Source organism: Pieris brassicae, chromosome 13, assembly GCF_905147105.1.
Source record: "Pieris brassicae chromosome 13, ilPieBrab1.1, whole genome shotgun sequence".
Taxonomy (NCBI): domain Eukaryota; kingdom Metazoa; phylum Arthropoda; class Insecta; order Lepidoptera; family Pieridae; genus Pieris; species Pieris brassicae.
In genome coordinates this window covers 4,529,547-4,550,092 of record NC_059677.1, presented here as the reverse complement: position 1 = coordinate 4,550,092, position 20,546 = coordinate 4,529,547, and the positions used below count along the sequence as shown (strand labels likewise).

Genomic DNA, 20,546 nt, shown 5'->3' with positions numbered 1-20,546 from the left:
CCAATGATGTTTTTTCTTATCACTTGTTAATGCAGGCCAAAATGCAGCATCAGACTTAACCTTGGCAAGAACAAGCTCAATGAATCTTCCTTTGTTGACTTGAATACTTTTTTCAGGGTCTATTTCATCAAAAAGTGATAATTCCACCTCGTTTAACTTCTGTTCCGGGCCACATAAGCCTTTGAATGAGATTAACCTATTTTCTATTTTGATATCGGGTTTTTCACATTCAACATTGAAAACTACAAATACACATGTTTTCCTTTGCGCCCAAGTTACTGGAGGAGGTGTGGTAATGGTATCCAAAACCATAGTTCACTATGTAACGGCGAAAATACTGCAAAATAACTGCAAACACTTTTTTTTGAACTAGTCTTTAAAATTAATATTTAACTGCTTTTAAAGAACAATATTATTATAATATATATTTATAATTTGTATTTGTAAGGTTTCGGACTTCGGTGTTTCACTTTACAGTTTTCACGATTTCACTTTTTACTGTCTTGAAAATCCTGTAATTGTTATTGTTAATTGCCACTTTACTTTACAAGCAAGACATTGACAAGATAAAATGTACTACATTGTGACACATGACAGTTGTAAATATATTAAGCGAATGATATAGATAAATGAAATTATATATTTTAAATACTATTCATTTGCGTTAAGACCCAAAAAGCACATTCTCAGTTTTTAAATTCTATTACCCATAGATATTGAAAATAATCAAGTTGGAAGATAATTACGGCACACACTTGATTAAGGACAAATACTTCTAATTCTGCTGTAATTTTCTTTTAAGATTTTGTAAAGATTGAATTTTTTTTTCCCCGGTTTCCGTGAGGTTTCGGTAGTAAATTCAATTGCCATTTGTTTGTTTCGGTAATAATTATGGTTACACAAAATTCTATATTACCACTCATAATATGCGGATATTAATTTTATATTACTTTACTATATTGTGCCAATTTACAATATATCAGTATCAGTAATCAGTGGTACTGTAAACTTATTTTGCCACAGCGCCTTACTTCATTCGTCAATGTCTATATGATTAAAATAATGTCACATATCTTTTGACTTCTGTATTTCTATTACAAAATGTATCCGTTAAAAATCATATACAGTTTAAAATAAACTAAATCCATACCAGCCCGTGCAATGACCAGATTTTCATAATTATCTAAATGGTTTTCAAATTAAATATGGGTCACCCGGTAGAAAAGACATCTTCCGCGGCGTTAGCAAAAAGCGCATCAAGTGCAAAAAAAGGAAGCCGTACAACTGGGAAGAAAATATCGGATCCTATAAATTTCTATGACCCAAAAGTCCAAGGTATAATTTTAGCTGGGCTACTGGTTGTACTTTCTCTCGCTTTGTGGCTTGGTTTCAAGAATGGATGCTTTGGAGGAAGAAGACGCCGAAGGCGACATTCTGATTGTTCATGGTAAAAACAAATATTAATAAATTATATTCATGTGTATATGTGAGAACGAAACGAACCCGTGGTTACGGATTAAAGTACACAATTTATCAGTCTTTACAATATTAACTTCTTAACATTTTTTAAGCATTTAAGTATACGATTTGCTCGTATTTTGTAATGATAGGAATTAAACTTCGACCAATATGACAATCTTAATGAATTAAGGACGTACGTTGCTGCGTTTATAAGCTCAAATCATTGGTATGCCTCTGGGGTTAGTGGTCAAATACCAAATATAAGAAAAGCAGACATCCAGGTCTCTGAATTATCACACAAAGAAATGTAAAAAAAGCTTTATTAAATCATTTGCTCGCAGCTGTAATGGACCCACCAGTCGATTTATCTTATTTTGACGTTCATAAGTAGTAGTAAGTAAGTACATTTTGTAATCTATATGAATCAATGTTTTTTGATTTTGTCTTTGAACCCCCTAAATACAAAAAACTTTAACTATTACAGTTCGTTGAAGTCCACGAATCAGAAGAAAAGTATTATGGCTAATTAATTTTGACTAATTAATACGAGTATTCGTAGTATGCTGGTTTTTTTTTAGTTTTGAAATTTTATTGACCTGCGAACATAACAATAATTCCGCGCCGAATGAAAGAGTAAAAAATATAAATAACATTCAAACAATTCAAATGGTCTGCTTTCGGTATATCAGTGGCCTGGGTGTCTTTACATTTATGTGTTTTTTATAAGGAATATAAATACCAGGCAAAAAGGCTAACACGAACAAATGATATAGCACACTTTTTCTCAACACTTTTGAAACGCTCTTAATAGAAAACGCAGCGTTGCAGGGTTTTTCAACGAATACTGCAGGTCTGCCAAGCATTCATTTCATATATATTTTAGAAGTTCTACTTCTTTTGGCGTGTTAGATAATTTTTTTTAGTCATAAAAAAATCTTAAAAAATCCTGCATTGTTTTTTTTCTGCAGTCTGCCATTTTTTTTTCTAAACATCCTGACAGCCTTACCTTACCTTACAAGCCATAAATGCAGACACGAGCAGATGCTGTTTTATTTTTATGGGGCGTCAATTCACAACGCAAACGCAGTCCTAAATATCCCTAATCGTATAACTATCGCTATTAAGATAGTCTGCCACACGAGAAAATCATATATATATATATATATATTAGAGCAGTAGTGCTTAAACGCTGTAAGGCACTTCGTAACAAAACGTCGAGTTAATAATGTAACAATATCCCATTAAAAAGATTTATTTAAATGTGGAGTCACGCTGTCACTGCGTCCACAGTGTAAAAAGTATCTTATAAACGTTTAAAATTTGTTTTAGTTCCACCTAGAATCCATCCACCCATCTTAAAGAATAACAATGAAAGTACCTGTTCATGTATTTTGGCGTATTTAATGTTGCCTATAAATACCAAAAGGTACCAAAACACTATACAAATGCATATTAATTATATAACCTAAATGACAGCGTGCTTAGATTTTCTAAGAAGTCGTACTCTAGATGTCATAAATAATACTTGGCGCCAAAATTGTATAAAAACCGGTGAAGGAAAACGTGGTGAGGAAACCGAATGCCTTATACCCAAAACAAAAATTGGAAGACGTGTTCGGGCCCAGAACGCTGATATCCTACGCTCCTAATATTAAAAAAAAACAATCACCACGAAACAGATACAGAAATTCAAAGCCAAGACCAAAAGTTGTAACGCCACTGATTTTTTCTTTTTTGTAATTAATCTGTATCCGACCGGTCAAACCTTTTATGATCTGTACAAATAAATTTGTTGTGATTGTAAAGTGCGATATTATTGTCTATGGTTACGCTAATATTTAAGTACAAGCAACGCGCGATATTGCAAATTATGCATAGATTTCATTATCTGCAACAAAAAAAAAATACTAGAAATTTCGATTACTCATAAAATATGTTGCTAATTACGAACAAAACAATACATATTTCTAATTGAAAATTCTAGTCGTAATTTTTTACAAAAAACCATAACATCACGTAACCTTAGGGCATATGGTACACGCTTGTCTATTGCTAATAATTCGAAGTAAATATATTGGTTTAATTCTAATAAATAAAACACGAATTACACACGTATATTTATTTAATAACAAAATTCTCAATTTTCAGAACCAATTGTGACGACCATGTCCGCACCTGCAAGAAAATTTCATATCGTTTCAGTAAAAATTGTGGGATAATATGTATTTTTCTAATTGTGTCTACCGTGTGTGACCATTTTATCACCACTCCAAGGCACTAAGAGCTTTATGCCGTTAACGTTGGTCATACAAGTGTTCACTTTAAAGAAGGTTAAATCATCACAAGAAACCTAAAATAATAATTATTTAACTTTTTTTACTTATGGTCATAATTATGTTTATCTCACTAAAAAATCGCCTCAACAATAAAAACAATCACACTTTGAAGCCTATTTTTATTATTATGAAAGTCAAGGAACCAAGACGAGTATGACAGTTGCACTTGGAGGTCTGTGGTCTCTGCCCCTTAACACATTTTACAATAAACAAACCTTAGTCTTTGTATAACCTATATTTTTTGTTTTGGGATAATAATATTAAGCAAAGCGTTAAGGTAAAGTTGTAGCACTTACATAAACTGTCAAAATGCTGAACATGAAGGAATACAATTTTTAAATTTATATTTGAGCAAAGGCGCAACTTTCAGTTGCCAGTGTAACAATTTAACGACTATTTGATAGTCAATTGTAATTCTAGTCAGTACAATTAATTATATTTTTTTAAAGTCGGAGCAATGGCGTTACTGTCATCTGTCATAGCAGACTGACAATTGACATTTTTAACCATACTAATAATCATTATTATTAAAACTTATTAGCACTTTTAACCTTTAAACATAAATATTACAGTAATTTGAAGTTTCTACGACTGCTGTTCGACCCTTATAGTCAATGAATAGACGAAGTGTTACGGAATTTATTGCAATAAATACAGGTTGCAGTCCTCAGTTATAGTCATTATTATCGACCATTAAATAGTAATTTCTAGATCTAACAACATACAATTTTTAAACTCATTTCACTTTTACGTTGTTAATTTAGGAGCCTCGTGACATAATGATAATGACAGCTGACAGTAACATCATTAAGACATTCTTTATATAAAAATACGTATATAAATTATTTAACATACACGTAAATAATATACACTACCTAAGAACATAGTGTTTCCGGTTCATCCCATTTTTCACCACTCTTCTCCCAATCTTCAGCAGCTCCGTCTTCACCTTCAACTGCCTCATCTGTGTTAAAAAACGATTGTATTTAATTCGCCAATCATCAAAAGGGCTTTTCAATATTAGTAATTATGTATTATTCCTTATGAATATCACAAGGCTGTACTGTAATGCTTTCTCTTGCTATATAAGCATCTAAGGATGATTTTCAGATACGAGACGAGTTACTTACAGGATAAAGACTTAACGCCAAGTCGAATTCCCGTACGTCAAAATATGATTTTCACAACCATAGATATTGTCATAAATATTATGAAAAAAAAGATGGCGCTTTGGGCCTCAAATCTTTAAAATTGTTTCATGGTCAGTTTTCTAATAGGCAAGTAGGCGATCAGCCTCTTGTGCATAACAGACGCCGTGGACTTTTTAGATCTAAGGCAACGAGACAGCAAAGACAGCAAGTCCAGGGAAGCTACGACCTTAGTGATGCGAGTCGGACGCTGAAGCCACTAGGCCAACACTGATACAGTCAAACAAAGGGTTTATTATTTACTGCGAACCCTGCAAACTTCGTACTAACATGACACTTACGAAACCTATAAACATTTGGTTTGTGTAATTTTTTCTTTTATTTTATTCAACATTTCTAATAGAAATTCGGGACGAAGACGGGAAGAAACGGTTCTGTTCTCGAGTTATAAGTGTTCAAAGACTTTATTTTATACCTTAAATAAAAAGGTTCTGGTACAATTGCGAATACATGGGTATGACATACGACACACTGCGTTATGTAACACTTGACAGACGACAATTGACACTAATTACACCAAACTGATGTTAGTTTAGGTAACGTTTTCAAAATGTTTATAATGACAAAAGTATGTGGAAAAAACATCAAAGTGACAACTGACATTAGGTGACATGAATTGGAAAAATTTGGAAGAATTGATAAAAAGCTTGACGGAATTAAATTTGTGAAAATATTAATTAATAAATAATAATTTATAATAACTAATAATATCAAAATCGGTCACATATTAGCCGTAATTGTAGAATCTACAATTGTAAATAGTCTTACTTGTCAATCTTAATACTGTCTTGAAGTTTAATTTTGTCGGAGACTGTCTTTGATCGAAATATAACGAAACTTTTTTCTGTAAATAAAAAAAAAATACGCATGCACGTCATAAGGACTGGTGCAAAGCTATTTTGTTTTTAAAGTGAAATCTTTTTACCATCATCTAGAAAATCAATGAAACTAAAGACACATAAATTCATAAGATTTTACGTGGACGAAAATGAGGAAGCATACAGTGTATAAACTATACATTAGTGTGTGTATCATTAAAAAAAAATATAGATGTGCAAAAAAATAAATAAGAGATTAGTTAAATTCTATTATAACATTAGATGAAATGTTTTATAAAAACTTTTCATTTTAATTATTTTAGTTTTTATCAAAATGAAAAAATATATATTAAACTTCATCCATACATAAATAAACCGAAATATATTTTTAAAGACGCCTATTGCGTTAGAGTTAGAGTAGAAAAGAGTAATCACCTGCCTTCTTTATGCTACATGAATTAGTAAATCACTATCTACATTTCATACGTACAAACGCAACAAACATGCTTCAAGCATCGCAAATTGCTAATGCGTTCGAATTTGACATTGCGGTTCTGTGCATTGGTTAGGCAGCCATAGATAAAAATAATAGATGACAGATCGAATTGGTATATACTATGTTCACTTCCAGTGTCCTGGGGTAGACTGTTAAGGCATATTTGACTAAGCCCCCTGGTTCAGCAAACAAAAAATTGTGTAATAAATTTGGGCCACCGTCAAAGATGACAAAATGTCAAATCAAATGCGAGATTTCATAAAAAAATAAATAAACTGAAAACTAAATATATAATAACAATTATAATATTTCTAAACAAAATCTTTTACGTAGTACGTTTATAGGTAGCGCATTAGCAATTTGCGGAAATCTGTTTCTACAAAATTTGAGTACCTTTTCTCAGATCCTCGTCTTCAATTGGCGGTAGTTTTTCAAGTACGTGGTCGAGGGTTCGCAGCAGATCATCTACCGAACAAACCCTTGACGCTTAATTATCATACATCACAAAAGAAACTTCTATAAACACCATGTATATAGTATTAAGAAATACGAATAATGTAAATGGTTTTAATGAAATGTTTTTTATTTAAACTCCGATAACAATGAGCTCAGCACACTGGGGTCATTCACCTCGGGTCATTGACCTCATGACCTTCAGATGTTTAAGATTTTACTTAGTTTTCTTTAAAAAATTTAAATGGTTTTAATGAAATTATTTTGTTTAAACTCCGCTAACAATAAATCTAGATTCTCAAGCCCAAAGACGCATATATGAGGTCATTCACCTCAAAGGCCATGACCTCACGACTTTCATATTTTTGCCATTTTACCGACGTTGCTTTTAATAATCTAAATGGTTTTAATGAAAGAACTTCGCCAGCAATGAATCTAGATTCTCAAGCTCAAAGAGGCATACATGAGGTCATTCAACTCAAAGGCCATGACCTCACGACTTTCATCTATTTACCATTTTACTGACGTTGCTTTTAATAATGTAACTTCTATATAATCTAAATGGTTATAGTGAAATGTTTTTGTTTAAACTCCGTTAACAATGAGCTCAGACTAAAGAAGCACACTCCGAGTCTTTCACCTCGTGACCTTTAGCTATTTACGATTGTACTAATATTGCCTCGAATTGCATTTCTAGGGACATGACGTATATATATATATATATATATATATATATATATATATATTCAACCAATCAAACTGAATTTATTTTTTATTAATATGTATAACTAAAAACCATGCTTTTATGAACGAGGCAGCAAATATAATGAAAATCACGAAACAAATACACAAAGACAATAACATGACGAATGATACCAGCAATGCAAGCTAAAAAATACTCCAGTTTGAGACACAAGCATTTCCAAGGCAAGGCACGTTTTGTATCTACCTTTACATAAACTTATTAATATAAATTCTTAATACAATCTGTCGAAGACAAAAGTCAATTATGATTCTACATATATATTCACTACCAGTGCCCGTACTCTGTAACTTCCAATAGGGATACTGATCTCGATTGTATTGTATGCAATGTTCTCTCAATCTTGGAATAGCTCAGAACTCGGGATTCAGATTTATCGAATCAGTATTAATCTAGCTTCATATTATTTCACTTAGAGCCGGTCAGTTTAGACATCGGAGAGTACAAAAACTCGCAACCAGCTCAAAGTTAATAGGATTGTTCACATATAAATGAAATTCAAATAACGGCACAAAAACGGTTTATTCGCGATTTTTACCTAAAAACAATAAGTGTTGTTAAAAAAATAGTTTTGCGAAAAATTTGTTTGGCTGAAAATTAGTTTTACCATAAAATTAGTTTGGCTGAAAATTAGTTTTGCCAAAAATTAGTTTCGCCGAAAATTATTGGTTACAAGTATTGTCATCATCATAAAAAATGTTTACCTCACCGTTTCCGTGATATAACTATTGGAAAAGTTGGAAAAAAACTGCCGTTTTGTGACCTTTGCCCATAAACTATTGATATCATTTTATGACGGTGTATTTAACATTCCTACCAACTTTGAACTTGAATCTTTTCATTCTAATTTAACCCAATTATACTTCCAACACATACCATTTAAATCTCCAACGGATTGTATTTAAGTTTTTTTTTAAGTTTACAGAATAAAATCATGACATGTTACAGTAGAAAACCGCTGTGGTTTGTACAAATGTAACCATATCAGTCTTGTTTAGGAGACAAATGCATATAAAAATAGTTTTTAAACTGTTTATTTTGGTTAACGTAGACCATCTAATGACTGAGCAGTCCATTCATTAGCCGCGGTAGCAAATACCACAACATTCGCTCGCCATAGACGTTGTTTGCTTCCATCTTGCTTTACCGCTCGGGTCTGTACGTCATGCTGAACTGGTTTTTTATATCATCTCGAAAGAAAACACAATTAAAAAACTCACCATCATTATTGGCGGTGGACTTGGCTGGTACATCTGTAAATTATTGCGTTCGCATTATTTTCCTGCATCAATATCTCAAAGGTCGGCAACGCATTTGCAAAACTTCTGGGCTAGCAAATGTCCATGGGCTGTAACTCTAAACATCGAACGAGCCTCTTGCTCTCAAATAGGAATAAGCTTAAATTAAAAGGAATACCTTAAACAGATACATACACACTGACAAATGGTTAACCATTTGACACCACAACAACAAAAAAAAGCTTAGTTAATCTATGTTCTGTTATCATAATGCATTGTTTATTTCCCTTAATAGCCTTTTAGGGAGCGTTCAAGTATTACGTCACGCAATTTTTGGAGATTCTTGAATCCGCAACGTTTCTCTATCCAATAGTAAAACGTTTAGTGACCAACCCCCAGTGACTCTTTATACCTACAAGTTACCATTATGTGGTGTAAAGTACTGGAAAGTGGAAAATAATATTAACAATAGCGCGTAATTCAATCCCTGTCCCGGATCGTAACGTTATACAAGAGCCCCCCCCCCCAAATTCGTTACGTAATACTTGAACGCTCCCTAAGCTCCATACTCTAATTCCTATCCTACCTATAAAAAGACGAGAAAAGGGTTTTGACAGCTACAGAAACTAGATTCAAGTTTTATTGATGTTCTAGAATGGGCCTTAAAGCTATAATAGATTTCTTTTATAAAACAAATATGGCTCATTAGATATCAAATTGCACGCAAATTATAAAGTGGAAACAACAACTTGTAAACAAGTGGCTACTTGATACAATTAGGTTCTATATTGTACGGATTACTCTCAAGTCAGATTTGAAAGCGCAAGCGCATCCGCTCGTCTATAGCGGGAATTGTGCAGGATTACGTGTTCCACTCACGATAAACACTGTACCACTAGGAGAACTTGTATGCAAGTTGAACAAAGTCGTGTTTCCAATTCAACTGACTTACACACAACTGTGACGCCATACATGCAAGTACTTGCATAATGGAAACGCGTCTTTAGGCACTTATTATTTCCGCAAACTTTGTAAAATAAAAATTATAAAAATACTGAAATATGTCATGAAAAACACGAAATATCGATACGAAAATTCAAAAAATGTGTGCTTTGTTTTTTCGAAAAATGATCATATGCAACTTTACAGAAATTAGATAAATCACGCTAAAAATTATTATTACAGAATTTCATTTATTGTAATAGAATTATTATATTTTTGTTATTAATGGCTGCGAATCAACCGTGGTAGGGACAAGAAAAAGATGGCGCGCAACGGAAAAATGTGACGGAATTTTTTTCCAACGCCGATAAAGAAGTTTCACTTCAAAAACATAAATATATATACTGAATATTTGGCACATACCGTTTCCACTGTCATCCCCCTTCATCATTTTCAAGATGTGCTGCTTTTCTTTGTTGAGATGCTTCTTGCCGTTCAAGTGCAGGGTCATCTGCTCCGTACAGGTCACGAACGTCTACAAGTTTTATTCTGCTGACTCAGCGGGACTACTTTTAACGTAACAATTGTCTACAATACTGTTTATTACACGATTTTATTCGCTAATGGAACATGACAGTTGTCTATTGTAAGTTACAATCTGTTGTTACATATGTCAGAGCAATGACGTTACTGTCAGCTGCCATTGTCATTATGACAGAGTATAAATTAACGTCAAAGTCGAATCAGTTTAAAACCACGGGTATAATATAAATTTAATAAACACGACTTTAAAAAAACGTGAAAAAGTGGGTCACGCCCGTCGAAGAATGATGTTGTTAAACAAAAGGGGTTTTTGCATTTGATTTACGGCGATTGCACCAATGTACTTTTCTATGTCCAACACTTAGCCGTATATAGCGTCTGAGTTTCATGTGTTTCGTAATCCTACAGCTAATAAAGAAACAATTATACTAAACATATATCCAAAGATGGAATACGTAATACATATATACAAAAAGGTTAAAATATTTATATTGTAGTGTAACGAAGTGTTAATAAATAAAATAAATAATTTTAAATTTTGCCGAAGTTTCGCGTGCTTTACAGCGTGCGTGAGTCACCGTGACCATATACATAGCTTCAATCCGTTTAAAAAGTGTTTTCTTAATGTGTAAAAGCTATGTTAACAAAAGACAATACTAAGTAATACCTAATAAGACTGTGTTGTGTGATGATACATAGACTTCATATACACAAATGCACAAAGGGGTTTAACAATATCACCCTTCGACAGGCGTGACCCACTAACGCTTAGTCACGTGACGGACGGATTAAAAAAAAATCGCTCATTTTCTTTTAAATCCCAGAACGCCTAGTTACTTGAAGTAAAATTTTGTTTCTCCCTGGCGGTAGCTTTGACTTGCGGTCCGTAGACAATCTAATTCTTGAAACTCCTACTCATGAAACCGAATTCTTTCACTCCCCCTTAACTGTGCATTGTATCCTGCTATGGAATTCCTTACCAATGGATATGTCAAATTTATTTAAAAAACTTTTTTTCTGATCATTTTTCTTATGCCTCGTAATTAGCTACTTATATCTATAAATTGTGAATCAGATAACCTTTGGCAGAGCTTACTTATATTTTATCTTTGGATTTTATTTTATTTTAGTTATAGTTGCATGTTATTTTGTTAATTAATTATGCACTTCTTGTACTTTAACCTCTGAACGTGTTCCTTTTTTATTGTATTTATTTTTCATATGTATGATTTTGTATATGGTAACAAAGTGTTAATAAATATTTAAATTATACTTGTGGTTTTAAGCTGACTTGACTTTGACGTTAATTTATAGTGTCAAAATGGCAGCTGACAGCCACGCCATTTCTCTGACGTATATTCAACAACAGATTGTAACTTACATTAGACAACTGTCATGTTTATTAGTATTACAATCGCTCGTACAGTCAAAGAACTTATACGCAAGGCCATTACACTGAAAAAATCTATGGGACACGATATGGGCTATGGGCTTGGCTATTTTATATATGTTTACCTTGCAAATATCGCAATGCAATTCCGGCGGGATCCTGTCCTTTATATCGGTGGGTTCAGATGACCCCGCTTCAGCAGGATCAATATCTTCAGACACCAAAAACCTTTTCTCGCGACGCACGAGTTGCTTTCTGTAATTCAATTTCGCAATAATGTCAATTATAATTCATTGTCTAATGTCACTTGTAACTTTATAAGTCTTGTTAAGTTTTAAATTACTTAAAATACCTTATTTATCTTACAACTGTATGAAATGACATATGAATTCTTGACAGTTGACAAAAAAAATGTTTTAAGTGCTTTTTGTTGTCTGTGCTAACGTCAAACGTCGGTATATGAAGTCCGTTATACAGATGGAATAACTTAGTATACTGAGTCTCTGTCTCAGTCAAAAGACAATCCATAAACAAAGATACGTTATATGTAGAAACATTGTGTTTCATGAAGCCTCTATTATGTTTTATATGCCAGACCTTGATCAAGTATTTTAGTAAATAAAATCGAGCTCAAACGAATATTCCTTACAAAGACTGCTTTTCATAGTTATATTAGTTACAGATCCTATTTATCTTTATATTAAATTTGTGTAAAAACCTTGGCGTTACAAACTTAGTGAAATTTACTTTTGTTGTGTTCTATTCTCTTTGCAATTAAAATTTCGATGTTGTAATATATTTTTTGAAGATTATATGGCCTGGCATTCTAAATAAAAAAAAATCATCAACAAAGACGAGAGAAACCTCTTTGGTGATTCACACAGTTCGTTATTCAAAATATGGCTCAGGTATCAGCTGCCATTATAATTTAATAATATCAAAGTCAAATTCGCTCAGACTAGTTATAATGTTAATTTGATTTGCCAATATTAATTGATCAACAAATTAATGACTATTCAATGGTCGATAATAATAGTGACTCCATGGAGTCATGACTCTGTGTTTTTGTTAACTTCAATTTGACTATGATGTCACTAATTAAAATGACAATGGCAAATGACACTAACACCATTGCTCCAACATTCATAACAATGACTGAAGCTATTATTACAAGAGACTACTAAAAAGTCTGTTAATCTGTAGATCTATAACTATTGGCAAATCAATATAACTGTTTGGAACTAATTTGACTTTGATGTTATTAAATTATATTTACAATGGCAGCCGATTTCAGCGTCAATGCTCCGACATATATATTGAACATATTGTATAGCTGAAACGGCAACATTGCTTTGCAATTAAAATTATAACAGTTAAGACATAAACTGTCAGATATCTACAAGTTTTCTCTAAAACTGAATCAAATCTTCTCGTTGAGGCTGCAGCTCGTATCAACGTTTTTGTTGTCTTTTAATTTTTCAGATATTGTCTATGATATTTAGAAATATCGTGGCTTTCTAGACCTACAACTTGACAAGCTTTATCTTTAAAATAGACTTACACGCGATCTTCCATACCAGGCTGAACCAAAATTGGATTTTTTGGATTCCGGCGTCCTTCGACGATTCTGAAAAATAAAATATCTTCTCAACTGTGTGATAAAAATCTTACCCAATGCGCTGTTACTCTAAATTAAAGTTATTTTCTACCAATCCATCTCAAATACATGAAAACTAAACACATACAAGCCAGAATCTCTCGAAGATTTAAAAACAGATTTGAGAATTTAAAATTTACGTTTCGAGTGCTTTACTGTCGTTGTCAAACTGGCATCGATTTGACAGATGACGCTATGATAAAACACTTGAAATATTGACATGCAACGTCATTATCGCAATGTATTATATCTGTTAATGTAGCCATAAAATATTAAGTTAATTTATCTATGTTCACTTATTAGCTATGACACAAGCTTGTCAGTTGTGCGTCATGTTAGACCTTCAGCACGACTATTATTGTAATCTCAGTAGTAAAGATTCAGTTAATGCCCAGAGGGTTTTTCTTCTTTGCCATCCGGAAAGAGGCTCACCTAATCTTAAGTGTTGTCTGCCTTCGACATAAATGGCTACATGTTGTGGGTACTAATGGCATGATTTTTTCTAGTAAGTACCCACTGCATTCTTAAATGCCTACCCTCTAGTAATAAAAAACTAATCAGTGGAAATGCACCGTTTTGACTAAAGTAATTTTCCTGACAGCACAACCACAATTTGACAGACGAAACAATACTGTGGAGTGCAATGTACTATTTGATTAGATTTTAAAAAGCAGTTCATTTCTTTGTGACTATTGAACCTATACAAATTATTTTTCAAAAACCTGCTAAATCGCGTCTCTAAGTAAAATGTCGTCGAACCAGTCCCCGTACTATGCCAGTAAACAAGTTTCTCGTGTGTAACAACGTGTATCATTCTTAGATTACACAAAAAATATTTCAATCAAAATCAGTCTCGAACGAAATTCAACTCAAGACAGTATTAGGATTAGACAGGCGAAGACCTTGTTTACAAGCATGCTATGTCATCATTATGGCATAGCGATCGTCGATTGGACCGTTTCGTGTCACGTGACTAACGTCTAAAGTTTAGTCAATATACAGATATTTCATTGTACTCAACGCTTTTAAAGCCATTTTTTACACAGATCCCTCTTGATAACGCTTATTTTTCACTTGTCAAATAGCCGATTTTCAGTGTTCCCATAAAAAAAATCAACTTACGCCCTGTGAGCTTTTCCCGAGTAGTGGGATTGGGAATGGACCTTCGAAGTGATTTCCACATCACACAACTCGCAGTACAGGTCCCGAGATTTGAGTGGGCCCTGAAAAAATACATTAGCTCGAAAATCTGAATTTTGTCAATTTTTTGTATTTGTAACATTCAACTACATGATATGTATATCAAACTTGATTGTGGACATTATTTAACATCTGCAAAATACTAGATTCGCCTGAATTTAGTGTATGGTATGAACACATGAACTTCAATATTTAAAAAAACAAGATCCATCATTTAATACCAGTATTCTACCAGCAGAACGGATTTATAGGAGGGCTTCTTTCAATTACAAACACAAAACAAGAAATGAGATTTGAATATTGCTCTGTCTTATTCATTTCTCACTTCCTCTCAAAGTGGCGACTCTTACAAGCACCTAATTATCACGGTGATGCCTGAAAACTTTGAGATAATCCCACTACTTTGAACCCTTGACCCTAACTGTAGGGCTCCGTCTGTAACATTAGGTCTTAGACATCCAATACTTTTTTTATATATTCACTATTTACGTGTTAGGGCTTAGGGATCCGTAGGGTTGTTAGGGGCTTAGGTCTCACCCTCTCATACTAATAAGAGAAGCTTGCTAATAAACTATAAAGATACTCCTGACATTTAATATATATACATTTAAACACATATCACTGTCCACTAGCAAGCTGTTCAGTCACGTGTTGTGATGTAGAAAGGTATTGGAAGGGATAAGAGCTCGTGGTAACCTTGAAGCGTACCCACTGAATCCGCTCCATAAATGTACAAGGCAGCTGTGATGATTGGCGCAGGTTTCTCAAGCGAGTATTTACTCTATGATATGACCCACGACTACGCCAACAGATTACTGATCCATAATTTATTAATTGTCCATAATTAGGAAAGGAATATATTTAAGAAATAAGTCATGGTCTGCGACAAGGCGTCACTATAATTTATTTTAAATAAAATAAAAGAGGGCAAACTTGCAGGAGGATCACGTGATGATGGACAGTCACATTGCCAGAGGACTCGCTAGTGCATCGACTTTAAAGAATTGGTACTTTAAGCTTCTTTCTTGACACATTTATTTTGGAAGCAATAGTCAAAGCTGGGACATTTCGGAGATTTTAAATTTTCTCCAGAGACAATCCCTCATGCGACAAGATACACAAAATTGTTCCATGTGCCTTCTACGGAATCGAATTACCTGCATCATTCACCAATGTTTCGAGTTATATCTAACTATGAGGAAGTATTTAAAGAGACGGGAAAGTTCTGATTTTGTTTAAGCATTCATTTGAAATATTAAGTTTTATAGTATTGTCTTTTGTTAACATAGCTTTTACATTAAGAAAACACTTTTTAAACGGATTGAAGCTATGTATTATGATTATAAACTTGCGTGGTCACGCATGCTGTAAATCACGCGAAACGTCGGAAAATTTAAAGTTATGTAAATAATTATAAGTTTATTATTATATTATAAGTTCAGTTTTATTTTTTGTTTCAAATATTAAATAGTTTCCTTTAGTTAAAAAAATAAATAAATATATTGTGTCCATTACTTGTTTTCTATTACACATATATTGTTTATCTATGTAATCTGTTTTGGATTTGTTTACACGTATGTTAGCTGTAAGATTACTAATAATGAAATTAATAAATCTTAAAAACTGTTGAACTCAAACAGAAACTTACCATTCCCTGACCTCCATGGCCTCGGTTCATCTGCCATTTCTTCTGATTCCTTAGATGGTTTTTCGAGTTGTAGTGAACGCGAGCTGAAAATTAAATCATAATTCAGATCTGTATAAGATTCTTCAGAGCAGTGTTGGCCTGTAGCGTACGACTCTCATACCTGAGGACGTAGGTTCGATCCCCGGCTATGGATTTTCTATCTATGTGCGAATTAAGCATTCGAAAGGATGAAGGAAAACATCGTGAGAAAACCGGCTTGGCGTAGACCCACGGCGGTTGACGGCTAGTGCAAGAGGCTGATCACATACTTTCCAAACATTGATAAATGATAAATCGTTTATCTGCCATGAAAGTGGTACATTTCGATCGAACAAATATAAAAAAAACGGACAATCAGCCATATAAAAATAGATATAATGTCGTATTAATAAGAACTGTGAGCTTATTCATAATCGTTGTCAAAACTTATGGTCTTAATACTCTCCCTAGAATGACACCAAGCCTTTAAATATCACCTCCCATTGAAATAATTACACGGCAGTGATCTTTAACGTCTAGGAAGGTGATTAAATAGTTTTATAGCCATTATTATTATTATTATGTACATAAACAAACTAGCAGCTTAATAAGCTGATGCGCGCGTATTTGGAGATTTGGAGAAAATATCAAACCTATTCTTAAAAGAGTTCAAAGAGGGTGCAGTAATTATACTTTCCGGAAGACTTTGGATGAAAGTTCTTTAGGGCATTTGTGTTATATTCAGTGGTTTTCAGTTTTAAAGGACTACCCCTCAATTGTGTATTTTCACTTAAAATAAAGAGCCTCTAATTCCTAGCACATTATAGTGGCCAGTGAGGATTTTATAGGTTTCAATGAGATTTCCTCTTAATTACCTACTTGCTTAATGAGTAAGGTCGAGTGTTTTCAGACGTTGCGTTACAATCTTTTGAATACATCACGATACAATATGTAGACAAGCACAGCTGTGTCGGATACTTGAGTACATAGACATCTTTAAATTTTGAACTATTTTGGATGCTATTTTACAGTCATAACTGCTTCAAAGATACTTGGTACTGTCAAAATTTAAAGTAAATTAACTTACCCAAAGCAAATGTATCAAACTCTACAGCACAAAGGCCGCAATAATCCGATGTAATCAGTTGTAAGAGATCCCTGGGCAAATTTTTCAAATGCTCACGAGGGACTCCACATTCTGGAATAATCAAAGCATATGAAATACGCTGAAATATTTCAAGCCCAGTTTAAAACAGATTTCAGATAACAAAAACAGCTTTTTCCTGTTTCTTTCTTTCCTTTCCTTTTTTTAATTAGTTTTTATTTAAATCTCTTTCATATTAAGTGGAGCATTGTGGAGTTTTGATTTGGTAGATTGAGATTAAAAGGAACATTAGTGCCTTGCCGCTCATTATAATTTTAAGTGTTATTTGTAGTGTTTCAAAGAAATCAATCTGAATAGAATATTGTATGTTGTCTCTTCTTCTTTTCTGCTCGCACCAACCAGCTAATGACAATGTCAACATTGATGGTGTGATGATTTGGATATATATGTTTATTATAGTAGATAGCTCTCTACATGTTAATTTAAATAACTGCATTCGGAAATCCTATTAAACAGGTTTTACATAACTTAAAAAAGTAAATTTGCAAGCACATTGATATATGTAAAATTACATTATCAGTTACTTGCTCTCAGTATGTATATAAATCATATAATATATTTATATATAAGGCATTGATTTTAAAAAGAAAACAACATTTCCTGGACTAATTTGCTGTAAACAAATGAATACAATCAAAACTAATAGAAATTGGCGACTTCATTCAGTGTTACTAGATTTAAAAATTCTACGCTCTATTAATCTAGTAATATTTAATGTATATTTTATACCATCATTTAATTAGTAAGTACTTTCTACTCACTAATTAAATATTTGACAGCGTCATTCTTTTGTGACCTAGATGGATACGGAGGTCCTCTAGTCCACATTGCAGGCCCACAAGGCCAAGGGCCAGGAGGTGGGCCAAAGCCAAGCGGAGGGCCAAAGTTATCGTTTGGCCCATATCCGCCCCTCCCGCCCCCCATTGGCCCGTATCCCCCGCAATATGGGCCGTATGCGCTTTTGTAACGATTTCTGAAAAAATGATTTTTATTAAAATCTTATTTCTTTAGCCTTCAGAGGGGTCAAGTCTTACAATATTATATTTATTCCCAATTTTGTACCTAAAAAAATAATGGCCATCTTAAAAATAACCCTTTGCAACCCAAGAAATCACAGAACTTTCTAAAACTTAATTAGACTATACCTAAAAAAAATCCTAACAGTAAAAATTCTTGATACTTAAGACTTTGCTTTATCAATGGCATCACAGTGAAACAGACAAAATTAATATATTTATAACATTTAAAATCATCATACATTAAGATGTACATACAGGATACAGATATCTAATTATAATAATTGTATTATGAAAAAATATGAATAATTTATGTTAATGTCATGCAAGATCTTTTCATTACTAGTATTAAACAGTAAAGATTAAAACATTCATATAAGTTTTTTATCGAAAATGTCTTTTGATAAACATTTATGTGTTGCTACATAAGTCTTCGTACTATTTGTTAGCTAGATCAATACTTACCTATTATAATTATCAGGCATAGGAGGCATTTGAACTTCAGGATGAGCATTTCTTCCCATCTCATCTTGATATTCATAAAATTCCTCAGTGTCATAGTCATCCATGTTTGTTATAAAATTCTTGTTTGATAAACCTAGAATTGTATAATTTATATGTATATTTAGTTTGTATCCTAATAATTATATAATTTATAAGTCAACCATTAATATGCCAAAACCATCATGAGAATCGAATCTCAGTCTGATAGACAAATATAGTCAAGCTGGAAATCCATAAGCCTATCACAAGTGTTTATTATAAATATATAAACAAAAATATGTGTCATTACATATCTTTACTTAAATGAAATGTTTCAAAATTGTTTATTTAGCATTTAATGATTCTTATAGAACACAATTAGCACGACATGACAAATTTCTGCGTATTTTGTTGTTTACGTCTACAAAGCCAAAAACATAGTTTAGCCGGGGCAAGTACCGTACAAGATAATGTTTAGATCAATATTTCTGTTTAACAATTGATAAAATTGTGTTTGTACTTATTACACGTTATTGTTTGATCGTTTTCGAACCTAGCAACCTAGCCTATAACTAGGAAAAACAAAAGGAAAAAAAAGCATAGATACCGCCGTTCACTGGTACGATACAATTAATGTTCATGAGAAGTATTCATTTAAAACAATGTGTCGAACATAGAAGACTCTTTCACAATATATTATTACAGTTACATAGAAAATTTAGCAAAAGAAATACCTATTAGGAATTATATTTTGATGCCGTAATTGCACTTTGCAGTTTCCACTAAAATTGATAGGCAAACACAAAGCAAAATGCAAAAAGATTTTAAAATAAAGAATGTCAACAATAGGTGTAGACTAGCGTCAGTCGTTACAGACTATAAGTATAAGGTTATTTAAGCGCCTCCCTTGGACTATAAAATGGTAATAGTTAATTTTTTTTGCTTAACCCTAGACACTAGTCTGGTACACTTTTGAAACTACGAGTTCGAGACCTATTCACAATTTACTTTATTCAGATCACTGCTCTAAAAACGCTCGATGCTTCTTCCTGTTACACTTTAGCATTGTAAACATGTGTCTTGTAGCGAGGTAACTGCTTTTCAATTCTTAAGAAAGAAGAAATTAAATCTTTAACTTTTCCTGTAATCTTTAAATAATTTTAAGAATTGCCTCAAAACAGTCTACGACAAAATAAACTCCAAGACATAATTAATCAGCATTCAATAATGAAAAAGTGTCATATAAAAGCAAATTTTCACCATTTCAAGCTGCAAAATCCAAGGTAGTTTGAGCTTATTTCTTAAAACATATAATTTTATTTTGCAACTTAGCTAATAATATTTCTTCCGTAACATTTGGTTGCAAGTTGAATGATATAAATTACACAATATGAATGGAAGTAGAGCTTTATCAACTATTTTTATTTCCAGCACTTTTAGCTTTAATATTTTCTGAGCTGAACTTATAAATTGATTTAAAAAAAATTAAATTAATTAAACATACATACAATATTTGGCAAAAATATAATAACCGTTTTAGATAATTTTAAATTTCGCGAAGTAGGTATTAACTTTAAAATTTAAAATTAAACATAACATACAAAATCTCGGCACAACGCTTTCTCAGGCAAGGTTGCGTCGCACCAGTCCCCTTAATGGAGACTAAATATTTTTATTGGCCTTTTTTATGTTAAATATCATTATTGTTTGT

The 20,546-nt window shown here is 32.7% G+C and overlaps 1 protein-coding gene and 1 long non-coding RNA gene across 5 annotated transcripts; one reads left to right on the top strand and one right to left on the bottom strand.

Moving 5' to 3' along the window:
• Positions 1-1,070: 1,070 nt before the first annotated feature.
• LOC123717786 lies at positions 1,071-3,908 on the top strand. The gene is made up of 3 exons (XR_006754870.1): positions 1,071-1,447; positions 2,791-2,887; positions 3,610-3,908. It is a non-coding gene; the product is annotated as an uncharacterized LOC123717786 (long non-coding RNA).
• Positions 3,566-19,636, bottom strand: LOC123717785 (zinc finger protein 346-like). Of its 4 annotated transcripts, none has more exons than XM_045673975.1 (13): positions 19,570-19,636; positions 18,818-18,950; positions 18,098-18,309; positions 17,259-17,369; positions 16,154-16,236; positions 14,428-14,528; positions 13,210-13,275; positions 11,774-11,903; positions 10,139-10,250; positions 8,756-8,788; positions 6,713-6,784; positions 4,673-4,761; positions 3,566-3,636 (listed from the first exon to the last, which is right to left on the bottom strand). In XM_045673975.1, the coding sequence occupies exons 2-12, from the start codon at positions 18,919-18,921 to the stop codon at positions 4,673-4,675; spliced, it is 1,113 nt and encodes a 370-aa protein (XP_045529931.1). In that variant the 5' UTR covers positions 18,922-18,950; positions 19,570-19,636; the 3' UTR covers positions 3,566-3,636. The 4 variants fall into 4 exon arrangements, with proteins under 4 accessions (XP_045529931.1, XP_045529930.1, XP_045529932.1 ...); XM_045673974.1 differs by having other exon boundaries at positions 19,443-19,576; XM_045673976.1 differs by lacking the exon at positions 6,713-6,784 and having other exon boundaries at positions 19,443-19,576.
• Positions 19,637-20,546: the final 910 nt, after the last annotated feature.

Coding starts and splice junctions, on each gene's coding strand:
- LOC123717785 (XM_045673974.1), bottom strand. CDS start 19,476: ATGAACATTAATTGTATCGTACCAGTGAACGGCG. Junction 18,310..18,817: donor ATGCCTGATAATTATAATAG/GTAAGTATTGAT, acceptor TCATTTTTTCAG/AAATCGTTACAAAAGCGCAT. Junction 14,529..16,153: donor GCCATGGAGGTCAGGGAATG/GTAAGTTTCTGT, acceptor GTATTTTTTCAG/GGCCCACTCAAATCTCGGGA.